The 23,838-nt window shown below is 39.2% G+C and overlaps 2 protein-coding genes across 4 annotated transcripts in view; one reads left to right on the top strand and one right to left on the bottom strand.

The window, feature by feature from the left end:
• Window positions 1-354, bottom strand: part of Cep290 (centrosomal protein 290) — an 81,785-nt gene extending 81,431 nt beyond the window's left edge. For 2 of the 3 annotated variants that reach the window (XM_042263301.2, XM_042263302.2), the window contains exon 1: window positions 140-332. The gene's annotated coding sequence lies outside the window, so the exon portion shown is untranslated. Of the gene's footprint in view, window positions 1-139 lie in introns of all 3 variants that reach the window. The other variant, XM_042263300.2, reaches the window with a different exon arrangement.
• Window positions 355-644: 290 nt separating this feature from the next.
• Window positions 645-23,838, top strand: part of Tmtc3 (transmembrane O-mannosyltransferase targeting cadherins 3) — a 54,140-nt gene continuing 30,946 nt past the window's right edge. Inside the window, exons 1-6 of the mRNA XM_006990812.4 lie at window positions 645-791; window positions 8,287-8,502; window positions 10,151-10,369; window positions 11,804-11,903; window positions 16,993-17,108; window positions 17,534-17,706. Coding sequence (XP_006990874.1) covers window positions 8,299-8,502; window positions 10,151-10,369; window positions 11,804-11,903; window positions 16,993-17,108; window positions 17,534-17,706 — 812 coding nt within the window. The 5' untranslated portion in view covers window positions 645-791; window positions 8,287-8,298. The remainder of the gene's footprint in view (window positions 792-8,286; window positions 8,503-10,150; window positions 10,370-11,803; window positions 11,904-16,992; window positions 17,109-17,533; window positions 17,707-23,838) is intronic.

Raw genomic sequence — 23,838 nt, 5'->3', positions numbered from 1 at the left:
GAACCAAACCGAATCACGAAGGCTGAGGCACTGCGGACAGGAGGAGAGGAGGACAGGGTAGGCAGACTGCACACCGTCTCTCGGGATTAGGAACCTGTGAAAGGCACTAAGCTGCTCCGGCTCGCAGGCATCCACCCACCTAAAACCAAGCCTTGCAACCTGCGGCCGTCGGTCGCTCATCTAGAGAGAACGCCACTGCGGGTTCGGCCGCCGGCCCCGGGCCGGGCCTCTCTTCCAGCACTCCAGTCCTCGCGCACTCCCGCTCCCGCCAACTCTTCCTCCCTGAACGAGCCAAAGCGGCGGCCGCTGCTAGGCGACCCCACTCCCCGCCCAAGCCAAGGCCGGAACTAGGGCCACCGGATGCGAGGGGCGACTACATTTCACGACGGTTGGGAGAAGCTTTACGGCTCCCCGTCCCCGACACGGCCCGAGTCTGGATGCAGGGCGGCGGAGGGAAAAGTCATGGGATGAGGACTCTACTTCCCAGAGTGCCGTTCGGCCTTGCGGCTGTGCATGCTGGGACTGGTAGTCTCGGAGGGGGGGAGAGCAGCGAGTTCTCCCGGCGTGCCATGCGCGCAGCTGCGGCCGCCCCGGAGAAGCTGGGGAAGGATCGGGAGGCGGGAGGCGCGGCGGCGGCGGCGGCGGCGGCGGCGGCGGCGGCGGCGGCTCGAGTGCGGCCACCCCGGGGCACCCGGGCGCGGCGAACTATGACAGTGTTTCCCGCCGAGGCCCTCTCCGCTCCACTGCCCCAGAGGCTTCCCTGAACCAGCTCCTGGCGGACCCGCCCGCAGGTGAGGTCGGGGTCAGCGGCCGGGAGGAAATCCAAGGGAGCCCTGGAGCTTTACGGGAAGCTCTAGCTTGGGGCCGGAGGGCGGGCAGGGTCTTGCAGAGGTGGGGGAAGAAGATTCCTCCCGCTGCTCAGGTGTGTGTGCTCGGGGCTCCCGGTGAGTAGGAAGTCGGAACAGAAAAGTTTCCTGCTGCCCTGGCATCGAACCTGCTTGGGGAAAGTGGAGCTGGGGGCCCCTCCCTGAGTTCCCCGATCTGGGGTGAGTGCAGCATCGGGAGGGGGCCCGGCTCTTGGCTCGCCCGCCCCCTGCAGCGGCTGGAGGATCCCAGTGCTTATTAGGTTGTGTAGTGTGGAGTGGAGGCCGAAGGAAGGAAGGAAAGGAGCCCTGCGGGAGAGAGAGAGGGGACCATGCCAAGTCCAGGCATTCTGCTGTCATTTGCTGGGTACCCATGGGGGGGCTCTTAGGTGAAAGCGCCTTCCTGGGTGTTTACCTTCTCACTCAGGCAACTTTTGCCCATTCCGTAGCTATTGTGCACCAGCAGGTAACTTAGGAAGGATGTAGGCTTCTGTTTGAAACAGTGTCTCATTTACACACACAGAGTAATTAAAAGAAAAAAACTGTAGACATTTAAAATTTACTTTTGAAAAAAAATTCCTGTACAAACCGTGTGGTTGAGAAAAACAAGAAATAGCTCCGAATGATGGTATTTGAAACAAATATTGATGATCAGATTGGTAGGACTGATAACCATGTTTGGTTTTTTTTTTCCAAATACTGTTCGATTTCTGCATTATTCTTGGTAGAGGTACAGCAATATGAGTGCTTCTCCATCCAAGAGGTGGGAGCTTGGAGAGGGTAAATGCTGTTTTCTCATTTAATGTGGGGGACACATCACTCGGCCAATCTAGAAACTAGTATTTGTGAAATGGGTGAAGTAGTTGCGCTTCAGTCCTGCTCTTTTAAACTTTAACATTAAATTTTAGTTGTATTTTGCACATTTTGATTTTATAGCTTTGTTTACTGAAGAATATGAATTATTTTTCATGTTCACTTTGTCAAAAATCTTGAGATAAAACAGTATTTATTGAGCACACGTACTACTGTGTTCACTATTTATTAATATTAATATTAAGAATTTGTTTTTAATCACAAAACCTTGATATTTTCTCTTGATTTTTAATGTATACTTTATTTTCTATTACTCATTAACTAGTTTTGTGTTGTTTCTGTACCCCTGTTTCCCTGTCTTTCTTGTTCATATTTGTATTATCTTTAAGGGTGCATAGTCTATTGATAAATTTTATTCTCTTCAGAAGTGAGAATAAGTTCAGAGAAGTAGTTAATTAATAACTGACTAAGCTAAGACTTTAGATCTCAGTGATAATCATAACTAAAGTATAAGCTTTCTTAAATTCCATCCTCTAATTTGTCTTAACAGTATTTTGAGCTAATACACTGTGCTTGACCTAAGAGTACAGCAGAAAACAAATTATTTTGTGATCCAGGTCTTTATCTATTGTACCTAACTGTGAGTCAGGACATTTAACTGAGGTTCTGATTCTGCAGCTTGATATATAATTGTAAAATGACTAAGACAGTTTTTCATCAGAATACCTTTATTTTTCAGATTTTCCCAAGAGCTAGTTGTATGCAAGAGTTTTGTAAATAGCCTTGTTGCAGGAGCGCTTGCCTGGACCTGTGTTCTGTCTAACCTGGGCTTGTACGAACAGTTTTATCTAACCAAAATCACTTTGTGAGAAAGCCTTGCCTTCAGTAATTGTTACCTCTGTTCTCCGTACCAATGGACTCAAATTCATTACCTGTCTATTGCTCACTTACTGCTCTAGTTTCTAAAGTAATGCATGAGCATAAGAGTTTTATTAGCTAATGCCTATTATGGTAAAGGTGTTTTTCAAGATGCTTTTCCAGAAGGAACTTGATGTTCAGGTAGAGGAATGCATGTATAACAAGCAGTCACTTGTCTCTCTTTAGCATATGGCAACTAGAAGGCCAAATATGATTCAGGGTAAACACAGACTTGCATGCAAAAGTTCTGTAGACTTCAAGATGGTAATAAATAGAGGAAGCTATAGAGAAGATCTGAATGATTTTGTTGATTTCCCAAGAAATAGAACTGGAAGGAATTAGCTTTGACCTATAGATTTGTCTTTCCCCAAGTTTATCATTAATTAGTACCCCAAGAAGAACTTAATATAATTTTGTTGAAGGAATTGAATTTATATCTATAATATAGCTCACAAGTGACCTTTGATTACAGTTGGATTTTATATGCATATATGCTGATATCTCTTTTTTGTAAGCAAACAAGTTGGGCATCCCATTTGCTTTATGCTGCATGCCTATGTATATATGCTAATACCCCCAGTGAACCTTGTCTAGTAAGGAGTACTGTGTAAGTACTTTTTCATCAACTCTGTCCTGCAGGAACCCTTCAACAAAGGCATACCTGCACTCAGGACCTGTACTAGGACAAATTCTCCCTTTCATGGTACAAACCTTTGGGAAGCCTTTAAAGCCTGTTATCCCAGCCCTTTTCTAACTACCCTGCATATATTCCAGATCTCACTTCACTTGATAACTTTTTTTTTTAAGTAACAGCAAAGGTAAACATGGTACATGACTGTAATCCCAGACAGGATGCTGAAGTTAAATAGACTGGGCTACATAACAAGATCTTCCCCCACGTGCACACACATACACACGCACGCACACAAACAAAACATATTAAATGATAACAAAGCATTCTACTACTAAACTACATTCCCTGCCCTTATATGGGGTTTTGTTCTTCAGAGAACCCTCAAACATCCATGAGAGTCTGAATATAGTAGAATAAAGTAAGTAGCTTTTTGTCTCCTTGTCTCTTTATTCTACCTTAAATTATTGAGAACAAAATGTGTGTGTGTGTAACAAGAATATGAAATACCTTATCTACATGAAAGAGTGCATATCATATCCCATTTGCAGTGAGCCTGAGCCTGGGGAAGAGGACAGTTTTCAAAGTTAAAATCAAATTCAGAGTTTGGAAGATTACAGTAGAATTGAGCTTTATAATTACTGAATGGAACTTCTGTAGCTTAAAAGTACCATAATTTTAAAATCATGCCTACCTATCTTAAGTATCTACCCAACTTTATTAAACTAACACTTTATACTCTGTATTCTTTAATCTTTAGAACCTAAAAATCTTACTTTGTTTATGATAAAAGGTCATTTAAAAAATAACAGCTCAAAAAGACTAAACTCTTTAATCAACAACATTTCAAATGTAGGGGTCGTTTCCCTTGGGGCTTTCCCTGTTCTAAGTTCTTTACACTTGGAATAAATCTAGGTGTGCTCTCCATTAAAAGAAAAAGACATGAGTTTGGGAAATGGATTTGTAGGGAGGAAGCAGGACAAAAAGGGATAGAAAGGAGATAGAGTGGAGGTCAGAGTAATTTTATATACATGAAGTTGGGAGACAACAAAATTAATAAAAAAGCACCCATAAAAAGAAAAACCGTAGTTAAATAGTTTTAATTCAAAACTGCATTTATAATTTGAATGTATTCATCTTTAATAAGTACTTAAATGAGATGCTTAATTTAAGCCAAACATTGACAGTGTAATTATATGTCATTAAGTAATGTGAATGTATTCTTAAATGTGTGTCATTAAACCAGTGCCATTGTGTGATCATTCGAGAGTGTACTCACACAAACTCTGAAAACTGACTCACTAGGCAGTTTAATCCCGAAAGTGTGATCATTCGAGAGTGTACTTGCACAAACTCTGAAAACTGACTCACTAGGCAGTTTAATCCCAGAAGTTCACCATTCAGCGTGTGTTTTGTTGATCACAGTGCTGTGTATTGCATGACAACTTCACTAACTTTCATAAAGTCAGTAAATTAAACTCAAAACTAGCAACTCTCACATTGATGTAATTCGTATATAAATTAGTTAACTTAATATTTTATATAGTGTATTATCACACATACTCTAAATTATAATTATGAACCTAGCATGTCAATTTCCAATATGCCACATTATCTCCTATTAACATGTTTGTATTATTAAAACCTTTAATCAAAGAACACATTTTCATTACAAGTAAATTGGTCTTAGCAGATCTTGGACCTAACACTTTATAATGAGAGAGGATTCCAACTTTATAGAACACTTTAAAAAAAAATCTACCTCATAATGGGTACCTGAATTGCTTTCCTGATTGGTGTGTGTGTGTGTGTGTGTGTGTGTGTGTGTGCGTGTGCGTGTGCGCGCACGCCCATGTACAATTTAGTAACACAGTAGTTCTTCATTGCACTTTAAGTGCACTGGGTATTATATCTTCTTGGGATCATCATTTAGAAACCTTCTGACATGCTATGGTTGTCATTCTGCGTATTTTCTTTGTCGCTGCTTTATACTGTTTAGTAACTTTGATATGAAATGTCCCCAAAACTTCATGTGCCGAATACTTGTGCAGTATTCAGAGGAGCAGCTTTTCAGCAGTAATTGGATCCCGAGTTCTGTAATATCAGCAATCTGTTCATATTTGAGTGTGCTCTTGAGAAGTAGTGGAAGTTAGTGGGTGGAGCCTGACAGGATTTGGGTCTCCATGCATTTAAAGGATTTGACTTGCCCCGTGTCCATCCTTTGTCTCCCTTTCTCTATCATGCCCTACCTTCAGCTTAGCAGCTTACTTCCCTGATGCCTTCTTGCCGTGCTGTTCTCCCATGCCACAGGGCCAGAGCAGTGACGCGGGGATCCATTCCTTGCTCCTCTGAAACCATGAGCTAAAATGAATCCTTCTTCCTTTGAGCTATTTGACTGCCCCGGCCGGTTCTGTCCCCACTTTCCCTGTCTGTTGTTTACTGGTAGACACTAGTTAGTTAGCATTGTCCCAATTGGCCAAGAGAGAGAAACATCCTAAAACCTAGTAACTTCAAAACTTCTCCATTCTGCTTTTCCATGTATGTAATTTGGGTTTCTGAATAAAAATGTTTACTTTGGAAATCGTTTTCTCATAGAAATTTGAAACACTGCTTCTTTCTATGTTTTGTGGGGTGTTTGTTCTGAATTGTACCATTGATGGCAAAAAATATATATATTTTTGATTCCTGGTTTGTAGTATAAACCTCCTGCCCCTTTTTTATGAGCCTTTAGAATCCTACAATATTTCCAGTGGTGAAAAATTGCAGAGAACTATCTGCCCTATTAGAGGAGAGAGCTGGAGGTCTCTGGATAAATAATGTAGACAAGCTTATTTAACCCTTATTTACAGTAAGATCCTTTTCTTGCCACTATGTAGCCTATATAAGAGACCCTGTGTTTTGTATTCTAGAAATCTCCGGTCTTTGCCTAGGATGAGAGAAAGGCCAAACGTTAACTAGTTCATCTGTTCTAGTCCTAAACTCTTCAGATCTGTTTTGTGATTGCTGTTGGAGAAGTGCTAGAGGAACAAAATACACAAGCTTCTCTTTCAATTTAGAAAACATTTTTTTAGCAACCCATTGATTAACTTACTAATCCTTTTACTTTTCTAGCTTCCAGAATGTGCTATGGCCTCTGTTAGTAGTCTTTGTCATTATATATGTATATGTATATCCTTCCCATAGCAACATTACTTCATATTCTGGTTTCCAGTTTGGCAAGAGCTGAAGAAAATGCTAGCTGGACCCATTTTTTGAATTAGAAACACCATCAGCTTTTGGGAGTGTAAGCTAACAGGACCCTGCAAATCCATACCCTTCAGAGATGAGAAGTCACTTCTGGAGTCAAGATGAAACCTTAAATAATTTTTCTTTTACTTGAAAACTACTTCCTAGAGGGTACATCTATGTCCTTTTTGCTTTATTGATTGGAATTGTATGTTTTCTGTAGGTATAAGTCATTTTATTATTATAGAAGTACTTCCATGCTTTAACATTATGTATCTTGTATATAGTTTAAATATATCCTTTAAGTTTTACATCAGATTTTAAATCTGTGCCCATGTTAGCCATTTTATTGCTACCTGGAATTTTTATTTTTTTTTCTCATTCCAGTTCTGATACGGTCAGAACTCCCGCAGATAATCTCAGATCTCAACCCTTCTGTCTCTGTGAATAGTGCAATTAGTCTCTATCGCTACTACAACAATGTGCTCCAAATATGGTTCAGTTACATTTATTTTCTTACCAGTTTGAAAATCGAAAGTACAAAATTATTCTAAGTAGATAAAAAACAAAGTATCAGTAGTTATTTTTAAAGCGCCAATAAAGAATCCAGATTTTTTTTTCCAACAGAGCAGGGGCTGCTGCCATTATTGGCTTATGGTCCCCAGGCAGAAATCTGTCCTTCGGGCATTCTTTCACTCCTCGGGACTCAGCTGTTGTATTGGGCCTACCTGGGTGATTCCTCGGGTAAGACCCTCGTACTTTTTTTTTTTTTTTTTTTTTTTTGGTTTTTCGAGACATGGTTTCTCTGTGTAGCTTTTCACCTTTCCTGGAACTCACTTGGTAGTCCAGGCTGGCCTCAAACTCACAGAGATCCGCCTGGCTCTGCCTCCCGAGTGCTGGGATTAAAGGCGTGCGCCACCACCGCCCGGCTTATGACCCTCATACTTTTAAAGTCACTTACTGTCTAAGTGCCTTATGCACAGATTTGGTATTTTGATATTAACAGTTTTTAGGAACTAGTAATCTGCATTTTACAAGTGATAATATAATACTCAGAGATCTAGTGGCACTACCCAGAACAGAAAATGGCCAGCTTGGTTTAGTCCTGTTTGAAATAATTTTTCACTTATTTGTTATGTGGCTGATTTTCTTTTTTCTGTGTTTTCTAGTTATTAGAGGCCTCTCTACTCTGTACCATTCCCCAAACTCAGTATTTCCTAAAACAGTGGTTCTGAGGTTGTGTTTTTACTCAGTTAAGGATTGTCATCTCTAACACTTCAGTGCAGTGGGCAAAAGAAAAATGATTTACATCCAAGTCATAAACTCATATATCCAAAGAGCCAAATCACATAAATAAGATAGTAAGAAATATTAGGATTAGGGAATTGCTAGTATACACCCAGAATGTAAGGACTCAAGAAATACTTTTACAAGGCTTTTGATAAAACTCAACAAAGCTACAGAAGCTCTGATTTAGATTAGTTTTTAAATATTTTGAAATAAAAGCTCCATTAGTCTTGGAAATCTCATGCTTCCTGTGTAGGTTTCCCACAGGATACACGGTGTGTCTGCTTCCCAGTGAGCCAGCCAGTGATAGCTGATGGGATGTCACTGTCCAGTTAGCTAGCGACAGGCTCGGAGGTTAAGTGGTAGAAAAGGAAGGATTTTGCTTTAGAAATATGGAATTAAGCAGTGAGTTCTTCTTTAAAAATAGATGGTGTTTAAGCTGATCCTCTCTCTGGAAGCATTAATGTGCAACCTTTATTTAACACTGAAGTTGTAATTATTTGGAGGGAAATGTTGTTTATTTCACTTTTATCTTACATGTTTTTCCAGTTTTGCTTATCAATGCTTGAAGGAAAGATGGCTGATATTAACTTCAAAGAAGTGACTTTACTCGTCAGTGTGGTTGCTGCCTGCTACTGGAACAGTCTGTTCTGTGGGTTTGTTTTCGATGATGTTTCAGCAATACTGGATAATAAAGATCTCCATCCATCTACACCTTTAAAAACTTTATTTCAGAATGATTTCTGGGGAACTCCTATGTCTGAGGTAAATAATTACTTTTCTATATAAAATAGAAATTTTTAATAAAAATTTAACAAATTACAGGTAATTCGCTTACCTCTAAAAAATATAGTTTAATACTCACCACTGAAATTAATATATTTAGATAGATATTTAATTGCTAACTAACCAGTATACCAATGATATCCAACACAAGCCTCGATATCTTTGAGGATTCTGGAAGATTCACTGTAGGGAATACAAATAGAAAGAGCTTTGAGAAAATCAGTTTCCCTGAACCAAGCTTGTAGGAACTCAGGAACTTTAGACTGACAGCTGTGGAGCCTGCATGGGACCGGACTAGGCCCTCTGCAGACAGGAGACAGTTGTGTGGCATGGTCAGTTTGAGGGGCCTGGCAGTGGGATCAGGATCTATCCCTGGTGCGTGAGCTGGCTTTTTTGGAGCCTCACTTATGGTGAGACACTTTGCTCAGCCTTGATGCAGGGGTGGGGGTGGGGGACTTAGTCCTTTCTCAGCTGAATGTACCAGGCTTTGCTGACTCCCCATGGGAGCTCTTATCCTTTTGGTGGAGGCTGAGGGGGAGCAGGAGGAGGGATGAGAGAAGGATTTGCAGTTTATATGTAAAATGAATAAAATTTCTTAAATAAAAATATTAAGAAACTAAAAAAAAATAAGAAAATCAGTTTCCATATTTTTTTCAAATGTTTGAAAATAATTTTCCCCCTAAAAACCAGTGCAGTTATGAATGTGTCTGTCTACAACTCCCTTATCTTGAAAACAGGATTCGCTTCATTGGCAGTGTACCCTGACTCGCTTTTCTAAAAAGACTATTTCTGTGTGGGAATAATACACATTTGTAGGGAGGGCAGCAGGTGTTGCTACAAGTCTTCTTCTTGCCACTTTTCTTGTCTTGTGAGTCAGGCAACAGAAATGACTGATAAATTTTGCCATTAAAACATGGTAAATTCAGCTGGGCGGTGGTGGCGCACGCCTTTAATCCCAGCTCTCGGGAGGCAGAGGAAGGTGGATCTCTGTGAGTTCAAGGCCAGCCTGGTCTAGAGTGAGATCCAGGACAGGCACCAAAACTACACAGAGAAACCCTGTCTCGGGAAAAAAAAAATACCATGGTACATTCAATATAAATATATTAGATTTTAAAAATAGGTACATATTGACTATTTCTTTGCAGTAAGAAAAAAGTTTATTTAAAAACATTTTTAAAGTCGATGTTAACTTATTTAGGATTAAACCCTTTTCATCTTTGGATTGTATAGACTAGATCCTAATTTTAGGTCTGTCATTCATTAGCTATGTGAAATAAACTGCAGCTTTTAGATGGTAAAACATTTCCCTGATCTATAAAAACAAATGATACCTTGAGGATAAATAAATGAATGCATTTATCTACAGTGCCTATCAGGTCACTTTTGAGTAAACTGTTTTGAAACTTAATATGCAATATTCCCCACGGTCTATTTCCCAGTCATCATTTATGGCATGTACCCATTCCCCAATCAATAACCTGTTCATACTTCGATCCTTCTAGTGAGAAGCATAATTTTTTTGTTTGTGTAACTCTTTGATCATTACCTTAATAATCAGACAATGACTGCTGGTTGTAGCCTGAAGTTCTGAGGTATTTTAATAATCAGTGGTTGTTTTTCCTTTTAGGAGAGAAGCCACAAGTCCTACAGGCCCTTAACAGTGCTGACGTTTCGCTTAAATTACCTACTTAGTGAACTAAAGCCCATGTCTTATCATCTCCTAAACACGGTTTTCCATGCTGTTGTTAGTGTGATATTTCTTAAGGTCTGCAAACTTTTCCTGGACAAGAGGAGCAGTGTCATTGCCGCTCTGCTCTTCGCAGTACACCCAATCCATACAGAAGCCGTAAGTAGAACTGTAAGATGATTTTTAAATCTCAGGCATTTAAATATCCCTACTTTAGTACAGTTGTACTCTTCCCCATGCATAAAGTCCACCTTACCGATTATATAAAATTTTTAAATTTAAGATAGTTTTGAGAACAGTGTTCATTCAAGAATGTATATATAGGTGAAGTGATCACATCACAAGCGTGTACTTGTTTGTGTCATCAGCACCCATGTGAAAAGCCAAGTGTGGTAACAGATACCTATAGTCCCACAGTGTGGAGGCAGAGTCAGGAGGATCTCTGGGGTCTGAGCTGGCTGATCCTTGAATTCTGGGCTGATTGAGAGAACCTTTCTCCAGACAGCAACCTAGAGGGGCTGGCTGGAGAGATGGTTCAGTGGTGAAGAGCCCTTGCTGCTTTTGCAGAGGACCCAGGTTTGGTTCTTAGCGGCCACATGGCCGCCGCGTAAACCTTCATTAATTCCAGTTCAGAAGATGTAGCACCCTCCTCTGGCCTCTCAACATTAGGCATGCACCGTGCACTTAACATGTGAACACGAATAAGATAAAGTAAATCTTTGAAAAAGAAATAAAACTAGAGAGCAATGGAAGAAGACACCCAACACTGATAATATATATGTTATGTATGTGTTAATACATATTATCAACAGATTATATATTATTGTATATTATATATATAATCTCTTAATGTTATTAGTGAAAAATACAAATGAACATACTTCTTAACATGATACCCAAAATAATTTGTCTTGGCTACATTAGTACTAAAACTGCCTTCCAGAGAAGAGGAAAGAATACTCTATTTAGCTGCTTTCCTGTAAGCTTTTCTTCCTAAGCAAATAATGTTTTTGGTTTTTGGTTTTTTGGTTTGGTTTGGTTTTGCAGAATGATTTTCTCTCTCTTGCTGTTCTGGAACCATGTGGTATCCAGCTCAGTTTTTCCATTCACATACAAAATAGATAAATTGCTTTAAGTTGTACATTGGGTTTTATTGCTTTAGAAGGCAAGATTTGGGAATGTTGTGGTTTTTTAGTTAAAAGAACTTTTGAAATTTCTCTAGTTTTCAGAATATCAAATTTATAGCTTTATATTAAAAAACACTCATGTTAAGAAAATAATGCAAGGAGACTTAGATTTTTAAATAACTCATCTATATATTGTATTGTAATTGCATAAAATGCTATAATTATGTGAAAGGTGGTAAAGAATACACAAAAACTAGTATTTTGCCAAGTTAAAATAATGACCTATTTACAAGAATTTCTGATAGGTTTTCTTATGCATGATACCTAAATTTACCACATGAGGGCACTCACGTGTTAGAAAAAGAAATCTGCCCTTGAAAAATTGAGGTTTTAGGTTTTAAGCTCTTATTGTACATAGTAGATTCTCAGAACTGCATTAACATGGGTGCCCTCTTGTGTGTTCCAGGTGACAGGGGTTGTAGGGAGAGCCGAGCTCTTATCGTCTGTCTTCTTTCTAGCTGCATTTCTGTCGTATACTAAATCAAAAGGACCAGATAATTCCATAGGTGAGTGTCTACCTACCTTTTTTATTGTAGTTATGAAACTTGATCAAATAAGTTTACTTATTCATTCCAAATGCTTCATAACTAAGACAAAATTTGGGGTCTGCCTTTAGTGTTCTGCTTTAGCAAGTGTAAAATTATAAGACATAACTGTCAATATTAAAAGAAATTATATGTAATTCATATTTTGTCATTACCCAGCAGATTCTGGTCTATGGTCAAATAGCCCTAAAATAACAGTTCCAGGGTCAGTCTGACTTTCATCTGTTTTTTTCTTATAAAAAAAAGCAAGTGCCAATTCTTCAGTTGTATGTATGTGTGTGTGCACATGTATGTACATGTGTGTGTGTACATGTGTGTGTGTTGGAATACACACACACACTTGTGACTCTAAGAGGAGAACCACTGGTATTTTTCCTCACTTTCCACGCTGAGACTCATTCACTGCTGTGTACCACCAGCTTCTGGGAATTTTCTTGTCTCCATTTTGCTGTAGTAGCAAAGGGATCACATGCATGCAGCTGTGCCTGCCTTTACGTAGGTTCCCAGGATTTGAACTGAGGTCCTCTGGCTTGCACAGCAAGTGCATTAGCCTCTCAGCCATTGCCCCAACCCTATAGTTGTCTTTGATAAATAATAGATAATGACTCGTGATGCTGTTTAGGCAAAGTTCGAAGCCTGCTAGAATTTAACTTTGTATGTCATCATAATTAAATATTTCTTACGATGTAGCTTACTCTAGAATCTATTTTGTACATTAGCTTACTTTCCACTCCCCGCCCAAGAGTATGGGCATAGCGCACAGAAAAAAAGCTTCCTAGGCAATCTTAAACTGTATTTAGTCAATGTTAAACTCCCAAGCTTTTCCCTGCTTTCCTTTGGTGGTAGCATCTCAATGTAGACTGCCAAGGTACTGTGACTATGAACATTTCGTATCTCTAGTTGGACTTCATGGGACCTGGAGATGTAGCTTCGTTGGCAAGAGTGCTTGCTGAGCATTGACGAGTCCCTGGGTTCAGTCTGCTGCATTCCATAAAACTGAACATAGTTGCATAGACCTATTGCCCCAGCACCGGGGAGGTGGAGGCAAGATCAGAAGGGTGATGGATAATGTGTTCGCATCCATTCTGTTTTTAGTCTGTGTCTTTTTATTGCGGAATTGGGTCCATTGATAGTGAAAGATATCAATGACAAATGATAGTTTATTTCTGTTTTTTTTTTTTTTTTTTTTTTTTGTAGTTGATGGTAGTGAGAGAGAGAGTTCTCTTTCTTTGGGTCATGCTGACATGAGATTATTTATTGCCTGTGTTTCCATGGGTGTAGTTAACCTCCTTGGGTTAGAGTTTTTCTTCTAGCACCTTCTGTAGGGTTGGATTTATGGATAGATAATGTTTGAATTTGATTTTATCATAGAATATCTTGTTTTTTCCATCTATGGTGATTGAAAGTTTTGTTGGGTATAGTGGTCTGGGCTGCTATCTGTGGTCTCTTAGAGTCTGTACCACCTCTGTCCAGGCCCTTCTGGCTTTTAGAGTCTCCATTGAGAAGTCAGGTGTAATTCTATAGGTCTGCCTATATATGTTACTTGGCCTTTTTCTCTTGCGGCTTCTGATATTCTTTCTTTGTTTTGTGTGTTTATTGTTTTGATTATTATGTGGCACGGGGACTTTCTTTTCTGGTCCAATCTATTTGGAGTTCTGTAAGCTTCTTTTACCTTTACAGGCATGTCCTTTTTTACGTTAAGAAAAATGTCTTCTTTGATTTTGTTAAAAGTATTTTCTGGGCCCTCGAGCTGGGAATCTTCTCCTTCCTTCTAGTCCTATTAGTCCTATTATTCTCAGGTTAGTTCTTTTCATAGTGTTCCAGATTTCCTGGATGTTTTATGTTGGGAATATTTTACATTGAACGGTTTCTTTGACCAATGTATCTATTTCTTCTCTTGAATCTTCAGCACCTGAGATTCTTTTTCTATCTCCTGTGTTCTGTTGGTGAGGCTTGCATCTGTAGTTCCTGTTCACTTACCTAGATTTTCCATTTCCAGAATTCCCAAAATTTAGTTTGTGTTTTCTTTGTTGCTTCTATTTCCATTCTCAGGTCTTGAACAGTTTTATTGTTTCCTTCAACTGTCAACTGTTAGTTTTTTTCGGATTTATTGATTTCCTCCAATTTTTTTATTATCTTTTCCTCAATTTCTGTGAGGAATTTATTCATTTCCTCTTTAAGGACATCTGTCATCTTCATAAAGTTGGTTTTAAGGTTGTTTTCTTAGGCTTCTGCTGTGTTGGAATAGTCATGGCTTGCTGTAGTGGGGTGGCTGGGCTCTGGTGGTGACCTATTGCCCCCGATGTTATTGATTGTGTTCTTACACTGGCATTTAGGCATCTAGATGTGGAGTGATCATAGGTCTGGGTACTTATTTCTGAGTTTTTCTTTGTTGGATGGGTATTTTCTTGTTCGTTTCTATTTCTTCTCTGGTCTTCTGGCTGGAGTGGCCTGTGGTTGAGTAGAGAGGGTCTCTGCCCGAGTTGGGAGCTGGACTTCTGATGACCTGGATGGCCTCTGGTCCAGCAGGGGAATGCTGTTCTACTTGGGGCCTGGAGTTCTGGCTGTGTGTGTGGCCTCTGCTCTGGCTAGGGTCCTCGAGGGTTCAGAATGCTGGCCTGGCTCCTGGTGGAGTAGAAGGCTTCTGCCAGAGGTGTGGGGCAGGATATGGTGATGAATGGGGGTGGGGGGTTGGGGGGGCAGTTGAGGTTTTACTGGGCAGGTGTGGGCACAGGGGGCAGAGCAGCCTTACTTGTGGTCCAGGCCTCTGGCCTGGCCTCTAGTGGGGTAGGAGGCTTCTGCCAGAGGTGTGGGGCAAGATATGATGACCCCTTATAGTTTTTTGGGACATAGTACACAATTATTATTAATATTGCCCTACTGAAGAATATCACAGCAGAACAGCTTACTACTAACTAGCTGTAACTTAGTACTTAATTGATTGACCATTCTCCATCCTTCTCTTCCCTCTCTATCATTCCCAGACTCTTGTAACCACTGCTATCTTCAGAAATTCTATAAGATCAACTTTTTTGGATTCCTTATATGACTAAGATGTAATACTTGCCCACATAGTGATTTCCAGTTTCATCTGTGTTCTTGAAATTGTAAGGTTTAATTTGAGTATGCTAAGTAATGTTGGATTATATATGTAAACATTTCCTGATCCTCATCAGATGAACGACATTTGTGCAGTCCCCTCACTGTCGTGAGGGGTGATGGAGCAAACAGGAGAGTGCACTTGTCTCTTGGACATACTGATTCCCATTTCCTGTTAGTCAGGAGTATGATTCCTGAGTTAAAATGGTAATCCTCTTACTAACTTTTTTTAACTTTTTATTTATTCTTTGCAGCTTACACTTTATGCATCTCAATACCATTCATCTTCCTATCCCTTCATATCTGCCCTCTGCCCTTACAACCTCCCATCCAAAATAAAATAAAATAAAATTTAAGAGAAAAGAAAAATCTTGTTGTGGAAGCTGTAGTGTGACACAGTGAGCCACACAGTATACCCATTAGTTCATCTATCCTCATGGGCAAGTGTTCATTGCAAAGAATCAATGGTCTGGCTCAAGGCCTCTGATCTCGGCTACACTACCAGCACTGGGCCCTCACTAGGACTTGGCTATCCTGTCGTTGCCCTGTGTCATAGAGATCTGCAGCTTCAGGTCTGCAGAACTGGCCCCTTTACCTGCTCCCACAGACCATAGGTGAAGTGGATGTTAGGGTGGGCCCACACATAATCCTGGTTCTGGTCCTGGGTAGTTGCAGGGTTGGCCAGCTCGCCAGCTGTCCCCCATCTTGACTACCATGGTGAACTCTCCATCACTACCCCATAGCTCCCACCTCAGCCCAGAGCTGCAAGGCAGTTATGGTGAACAGATATATGGTGGGGCATGGGGGAGAGAGAGACAGAGAGACAGAGACAGAGAGGTTTATGTCCTGTTGGGAGAGGCAGATCTGAAGAGGTTAAGGTGATGAGCAGGCTGCGGTGGGTGGCTTGCTTGCCACCCAGGACCATGTGTTGTTTAGGCTGGGCTGCTGCCAAAGCTCGTGGCTAGGACTGTGGCCCTGTGTTGATGTCTGTGGCTCCTGTTACCACTGAAGGCCGAGAGGATAGGGCTGCACAGAGTTGGCCTGACCCCTCACTCACTGCAGTACTAGGGAGAACTGGCCCAGCCCCTCACCAGGTACAGCACTCGGGAAAGAGAGCCCTATTCCTTGCCTGGCAGCTCAGTAGAGCTGAGCAAGATGGCCTTGAGTACATGAGAGCCGGGAAGCTGTCCAGCCCCCTCGTCTGCCATGTGGTAGCTTGGGAGAGGGAAAGATGCTCCACCGCCATCTGGGAGAGCTGGCCCCCAGACCTTGAGAGTGGAAGAGCTCAGTCGTAATGGCACTGGGCTGGGTCAAGCTTCCTCCTCACTGCTTGGGCCAGGTCGCCCGTTACTAATTGTTTGTTTGTTTGTTTGTTTGGGTTTTGTTTTTTCGAGACAGGGTTTCTCTGTGTAGTTTTGGTGCCTGTCCTGGATCTCACTCTGTAGACCAGGCTGGCCTCGAACTCACAGAGATATGCCTGGCTCTGCCTCCCAAGTGCTGGGATTAAAGGCGTGCGCCACCACTGCCCAGTCCGTTACTAATTTTTAAGGAATCTTTACATTCCCACCACCAACACTAAGAGTGTTCTATTTCCTCCGTATCTTTGCTAGTACCTGTATAATTCCAGATAATTTGTCTTCATGTCTGGTTGATTGTTCACTAATTACCATGTTCAGCCTTGTTAATTTATCCAAATTTACCTTTATTTTAAGACTTAATATTAGCCTAGATAATTTCCTCCACAAAACTCTGTAAGGTAAATTATGCATCTTGATATTTTGGTTTGACGATATAGTGTAAAAGGTGCACAGTTTAAATGTATCATGAAATATAAGGCATTGGCCAACAAGAAACAAAATATTGATAGGAGGTTTTGGAATAATTTAAAATATACTTTTGTGACATTATAGAACTTCTGTATCAATTTATTTTTTCTATTCCTAAATTGTAGTGTGGACCCCGATTGCTTTGACGGTGCTTTTAGTGGCTGTTGCTACACTGTGTAAAGAACAAGGAATAACGGTCGTTGGGATTTGTTGTGTGTATGAAGTATTTGTTGCCCAAGGGGTAAGGGAAAATGTAATTTTTCACTTTCTTTTTTGTGCTAGCTAAATCAGATTTTAATAACCTAATTCTTTATGTATATCACTACATATAAAAGATTCTGCTTCCTATAATGATAGCAAAATTTGTAAGAAACAAGTGTATTTAGTCCTCTGACCCACCAAAAGATTGTTAAAATGTTATGACCCCTTCATGTTCTAAGGACTAGAATCTTTAGACAATTTGTGGAAGTTCCAGTGATACTGTAACAGGGCAGCTCAGTATTTGCAGAGTTTACCAAGATTGGTCTCACTCCTTCTCGGGTCTACAAATTGTACCACATTATTTTACAATTGTTCTCACTTTGGTTCTAATTATATACATTTAGAATTACTGCGTTATTGGAAGCAGGTTGGTATTTGTTACTGAATCTGTTTTTTTCTTTTCAGTATACTTTGCCACTGTTATGTACAGTTGCTGGACAGTTTCTCCGTGGAAAGGGTAGTATTCCCTTCTCTATGCTGCAGACACTAATAAAGCTCATTGTCTTGATGTTCAGTACATTGTTACTTGTCGTGATTAGAGTCCAAGTTATTCAGTCCCAACTTCCAGTGTTTACAAGGTATGAAATTCTTCATTTTTTCCATTCTGTTTTTTGACTTAAGATTTTAAGTCATCATTAATGCTCCAGAAGGTTTTTACTTTATACTTAATTTTTCAACAACTTTACTGAGATATCAGTATACTCATAAAGTTACCTATACTATTTAGAATAAACATTTTTTTCTGGCATATATGTTTACAGTCATGCTTGAAACCTCCAAAGCAAAGATCATAATAGTGTTGCCTTCATATCCTGAGTAATTTTTATCTACTTTATGAAGTAACGCTGAGAGAAAAATGTTCAAACCTCTGGCTAGCTTTGTCAATTTGTCTGTTTCTCCTTGCAATTCTGGTAATTTTTAATTCATGTGTTTTTTGTTTATTTTTTTTTTTTAGCCCCAAAACATATAAGATTGTTGTGGCATCTTGATGAATTAATCCCATTATCACTATGAAATGGGCTTTTTGAATCATCTGTTCAGAAGTGAACTGTTTTCTGTTAATTAGGCTGTCCGGCAATCTTTTATGCTGTGATGTAATGTATATATATTTTCCAGAACTTTACTGTTTTCCTGTCTCTCTGCCTTAATGAAGATTTCTTATAGAGTATATATAATTGGATCTTTTTTGTCTTTTCAATCTTCTAGATGAAATGTTTTATCCATTTGCTCTTAATATAATTGTTGATGTATGTAATGTAAATCTATAATGTTATGATTTTCTTTTTGTTTCATTAATGCAATAAATCCACAGAAATCTGCTTAAGGCATATTAGGGAAATTTATTAGGGTAAATTGAGGAAATATACCCACAAATACAGAATGGAGTAGACAGCTAAAGTCCTGATCTGACCAGGAGCAATCCACATGGCAGTTCACTCACACCAGGAAGCAGGGAGAAGGGGCTCGTGATCCTTCTCCCTTACTTTTTAAGAGGTTACATACAATGGCAAGAATCACCTCCTCTTTCAGGCCCTATAGCCCAAGGTCGTGGGCGGAGCAAATACCACTACATTCCCCTTTTTGTCTAAATAAGAAGGTTCTAAACCTAATGCAAACTATTGATTATCAAGTGTTGTCCAGGAAAAACAAGGTAAGACATAAACAAAAATGGAACTACAACCAACAAGAACAACATCAAACAAGAAAGACATGGTAAATGTCCAGAAATGTCCAGATCATAGGTAAATGGCAAATTACCAAGATTATTCCAATAGCTGTCCTATCCTGAAGATTCTAACTCTAGTACTTAATATGTTCTAGCTGAGATATGAGAAGATTGTAACTATCTAGTCTTCAACTCCATCAAAGACCTAAGAACGAGCATAATACCTGAGAAAACGGAAAATGCAAGCAAGCAATTTCCAAAATTATTTCGAGAATAGACAGAGACAGCTGGCAGCCTGGGTAGACACCTAAAGTTTCTCAGCATTGTTGGGGCATCCAATTTGGCTACAGGCCTAGAATATCTGACAGGCCATTTTCAGAAGCTGGAATTTTGAATAACCACCTTACTCTGTCTTGGCAGAGTTCAGTAGTCACTTTTCCATGTGTCCTGCTTGTCCGAAAAGGACAGCATTCATAATGTCAGCAGTCAAGGCAAGGGCAATTCTTTGCCCAGTAGGCCATTTTATACCAAAAAGAAGACAAACTTCCAAATGGAAATGTCTTAGTAACCCAACATTCTCTCGGAATCAGATCAGTGCTGCCAGAAGCAATCATGTCTCATGTCAACAGAATTCTAAGTTATCAAAACATTTAAATGCCATATTTTCTAGATCTATGAAGTGTTTGAAGATTACCTATCCATCTGACAATTGTTTCTGTAAATCTGGAGACCCTAACTAACATAACTATAGAAATAACAAGCAAGAGTGACTATAGGTCTTATCTACCTAAATCACCTATGGACTAAGGCTACACATTAACAAGATAGTCTGACCTCAATCAAAATTGTGACAATACACAAAATATCTTAAACAGAGGTAGAAATGTATAGTGCAGTATGCAATATGACAATATCCATAATACGTATCAATACACAAAATATCGTAAACAGAGGTAGAACATACATACCGTATGACACATATAATATTGCATTTGTATCAGTATATAAAATATTTCAAATAGGAGTAGAAATATATGTACAATACAACAAATATAGTTTTGTATTTGTATCAATATACAAATTGTCTTAAATAGGAATATAAGAATAGTTTACATTTGTATCAAATATACAAGAATCTATATCAGTGCAAATTATCCAGGGCTGATAGTTTGCTAAATCAATTTACTAATAGATACAATAATCTGCCTTAATATACTATAACTACTATTCCCCTTTTTCTTTTCTAAAGGAGAATACTGAGTCTAAATTTTATTGTTCCACCCCCAACCGTATAACCATCCATCCATAACCCTGAGAAAAATGAAAACTTGGGGAGAGGGGCGTTGTTTTCTTAGAATTACTTCCTGCTGTTTAGAGGGCAACAGTATCTCTGTGGGTCCTGTAAGAAAGTTAAGATAGTTAGGTCTCAATAGGGCTAGCTGTAGAGTCTGCAGCCAGTCTCAGAGTAATGAGTAAGGTTGTCTGAGATTCTGGCTAGAAGTGTAGTATGATGGACCATCTCATCTTTGAACTGTCCTGAAGAATTATTAGTCCAAGGCTGATCATTGAGTAATGTTCTTAGGCATAATGACATCTTTCTGGACCGAGTAGAGTCGTTGTTGTGGGGCCCCATCTTCGTTCTGGAGACTTCAGAGATTGCAATTGGAAAGACTTATTTTTTACTGTAGAAAACTTGAACATTATTAATATCAGAATGGAAAGTTTGAATTTAGGGTGATTTGAGCAAGGAATTCCGGAAATCAAGGATAAGCATGGGAAGAAATAGAATCTTGACAACATTGGTCCCTAGATTATTGGTTTTCTTATTTCTCACACCATTTGGCTTTTCCGATATGAGACAGAATCTCCTAATTTTTCTTTTAGCGATATGCTTGGGTTTAGAGAAGAAAGCCACATTCCAACTCCAAAGCCAGCTTGAATTATAATTGAATCGGGACCACAACTATTCTAGGGTTAAAGAGATATTGATGTTAGGCATTGAGATATTACCCCGTCGAGTATATTGGTACCAATAGGTCCTTCCTTTATGAGGTAGAAGTCTAGGTGTCCAGGGCCGCCCTATTTCTTGAAGATGGGTATTTCTGTTATCTTGTAAAGACAAAAAACAGAACGCTGCCCCAACCCCTGTTTGTTGAGTTTTTCTTACAACTTGTAGAGTTGTCACTATTGGTGGATGAGCTGTTACTTCTCATCAAGGGCTTTCTCCTGTTTGAAGCAAATTTTTACTAATTTTGTTAGAATCCATGGCTCTTCTTCTCCTGCAGAAACAAAAGCTAAACCCGTTCTCCAACATAAGATGTATCCGGGTTTCTATTCCGAGGTCAACACATCTTTGAAGTAAACCGGTTGGTTTAGCTCAGGAGTTTTTCTGTTGTCCAGTGTCTCTCCACAGCTGTTGTCCCTTTCTCATCAGCACTGAGAAAATTCAAAGTTAATAAAGCACTATATAATCTATTTCTAGGGGAGATTGCTACCTCTTTCTGACTACTCTACCTTGGAACTAAACTATGAAAACTTCTACCTAACTACTAAGTAACTATCCTCCAGACTTTTATTTATTAATAGATCTTATCTCTGATTTTTTTTCAAGACATTCTTTCCCGGCTGTTAGTTTTTCTGTAACAGCTATAGCAAAAAAACCTGCAAACTAGATAACCTAGAAACAACATACCCGCTGCCTGGCCTCTGGTAGTTGCTGGCAGTCTTTGGCATCCCTTAACTGGTAGCTTCCTATACAAGTTTGCTCCATTTTTATATAGCCTTGGCTGTCTGTTTGTCAGCACCTTGTAAAGGGCACTGAGTAATTGGATATAGTGCCCACTCTAGTGTGACTATCTTAAGAAACTAAAATCTGCATTCTATGGTTGCCGATTGTAACATTGCCTTTCTTCCCATTTAATCATAGTAAAAATTTAAAATGAAATTTAAACTGGTCCCCCATAAATTTTAAGGAACTGGTATTACATGAAATAATTGAGGAGGAAAAAAAAACAACCACATAGTGACGTTTTATCCATAATAGTACATTGCAAGTTCTGGCTGGAAATTTTTTTTTCTTATTCAAATTCACAGAATAGATATTAAAAAAAAATTCAGATTATTATCTAAGCCAAAACATTTGTAGTATTTCCTGTTATTAGTCATTCTCAGCATTCTTTGTTTTTAAGAAGTAATTTTAGCTTATCTTTTACCTGAGCCTATCTGTCATCAACTAAACTCACTTAGGGATTGGAAAAAATTGAATTATGTTTTTCTTACTCTTAGTTTTAATAATTTTGTTCTGTGTATCAGTCATTCTGAAAAATTATTTATGCATGTGTATAGATGTAACCAACCGTCTTATTAAATAAGAAACACAGAAACAATGCAAAAGAGAAAGCCGAGAGGTCAGAGCTCAGAGCTAAAATCTCACCCTTCCGCCTGCGGTGTCCCAGCTTCCCGAATGAGGCTTCTATTTCCTGTCTGTTCGTCTATTTAAAGTATTTTGTTCTGCCTTCTCATTGGTTGTAAACCCAAACACGTGACTGCCTCGTCACTGTCTGAATGTACAGCCCCCTAGGTCTTAAAGGCATATGTCTCCAATGCTGGCTATATCCCTGAACACACAGATATCTATGGGATTAAAGGCATGTGCCACCACCGCCACACTCTTGCTATGGCTCTAATAGCTCTGACCCCCGGGCAACTTTATTTATTAACATACAATCAAAATCACATTTCAGTACAATTAGATTACCACCACACATGTGCTATATGAGTACTTATTTGGTATGTATTGCATATAAATAAATTTTTCAAAATAAAAGCTTTTAAAAATGTGCTTATAGCCGGGCGGTGGTGGCGCACGCCTTTAATCCCAGCACTCGGGAGGCAGAGCCAGGTGGATCTCTGTGAGTTCGAGGCCAGCCTGTGCTACCAAGTGAGTCCCAGGAAAGGCGCAAAGCTACACAGAGAAACCCTGTCTCGAAAAACCAAAAAAAAAAAAAAAAAAAAAAAAAAAAAAAAAAATGTGCTTATAAATTAGATTTCATTATAGTGCCCTGAGAAATTGATTTTATGATTTGGTTTGCTTAAATATTAATTCTTTAAATCAAGTACTCTAATCTGTTCACTTTTTAAAATGAGTAGTCTTTCCTCTAAAGAGGAGAAAGCTGGCCGGGCAGTGGTGGCGCACGCCTTTAGTCCCAGCACTCGGGAGGCAGAGCCAGGCGGATCTCTGTGAGTTCGAGGCCAGCCTGGTCTACCAAGTGAGTTCCAGGAAAGGCGCAAAGCTACACAGAGAAACCCTGTCTCGAAAAACCAAAAAAAAAAAAGAGGAGAAAGCTGCAAGTTCAGTTCTGCCTGTTTACTTCCAGTTCAAGCTCTGACTCTAAAGACATGTTACTTTTCATATATAGCCAACTATAGAAGTTCTAAATGACACAGTTTGTTCGAGCACCATTGATACTTTTCAAAATAAATCAACTGAAATAGAATAGAGGTTGATGCTTAATTCATTTTAGAACAACAAACTGTGTACTTAAGGACTATATGTAAATAAATTAAATTTAGTATTTGGATTCAAAACTAAATATGTAAACATATTTGTCATATACTTATTTTTAAAAATTTTACTTAATTTGTAAAATAAATTAGACTGTAGTAATTAACTTCATAGTCAGTATATCATGATTTAGAGAAAACTAAATGTCAACATGTTAGTATTTACTAGGAGAAAAATTAGAACACAAAATGCTGAGTGGGCTTACATGTTAAATACTTTGTATTAGAAATGTGATTTTCAGTTTTATTTCAAAGCAGGAAGAAAGCTCTAAGTGATGCAGCTTTGTAGTCAAAGTACAAAGACAGATTTTCCCTAGGAATCATAATTTTTCAGTATTTAACTCTAAATTTTGATTCATATAGAACAACATTGCTAGATATTCTAGAAGCTTCCATACAACAAATAAATCTCAAGCTCATACAACTTTTTTATGGCCTTTAATTTGAAAGTCTTGATTTAATGAAAGTACTTTTACAGGTT

Source organism: Peromyscus maniculatus, chromosome 18 (genome assembly GCF_049852395.1).
Source record: "Peromyscus maniculatus bairdii isolate BWxNUB_F1_BW_parent chromosome 18, HU_Pman_BW_mat_3.1, whole genome shotgun sequence".
NCBI lineage: Eukaryota > Metazoa > Chordata > Mammalia > Rodentia > Cricetidae > Peromyscus > Peromyscus maniculatus.
The sequence above is the reverse complement of the archived record's forward strand: the minus strand, read 5'-3'. Positions and strand labels throughout refer to the sequence as shown.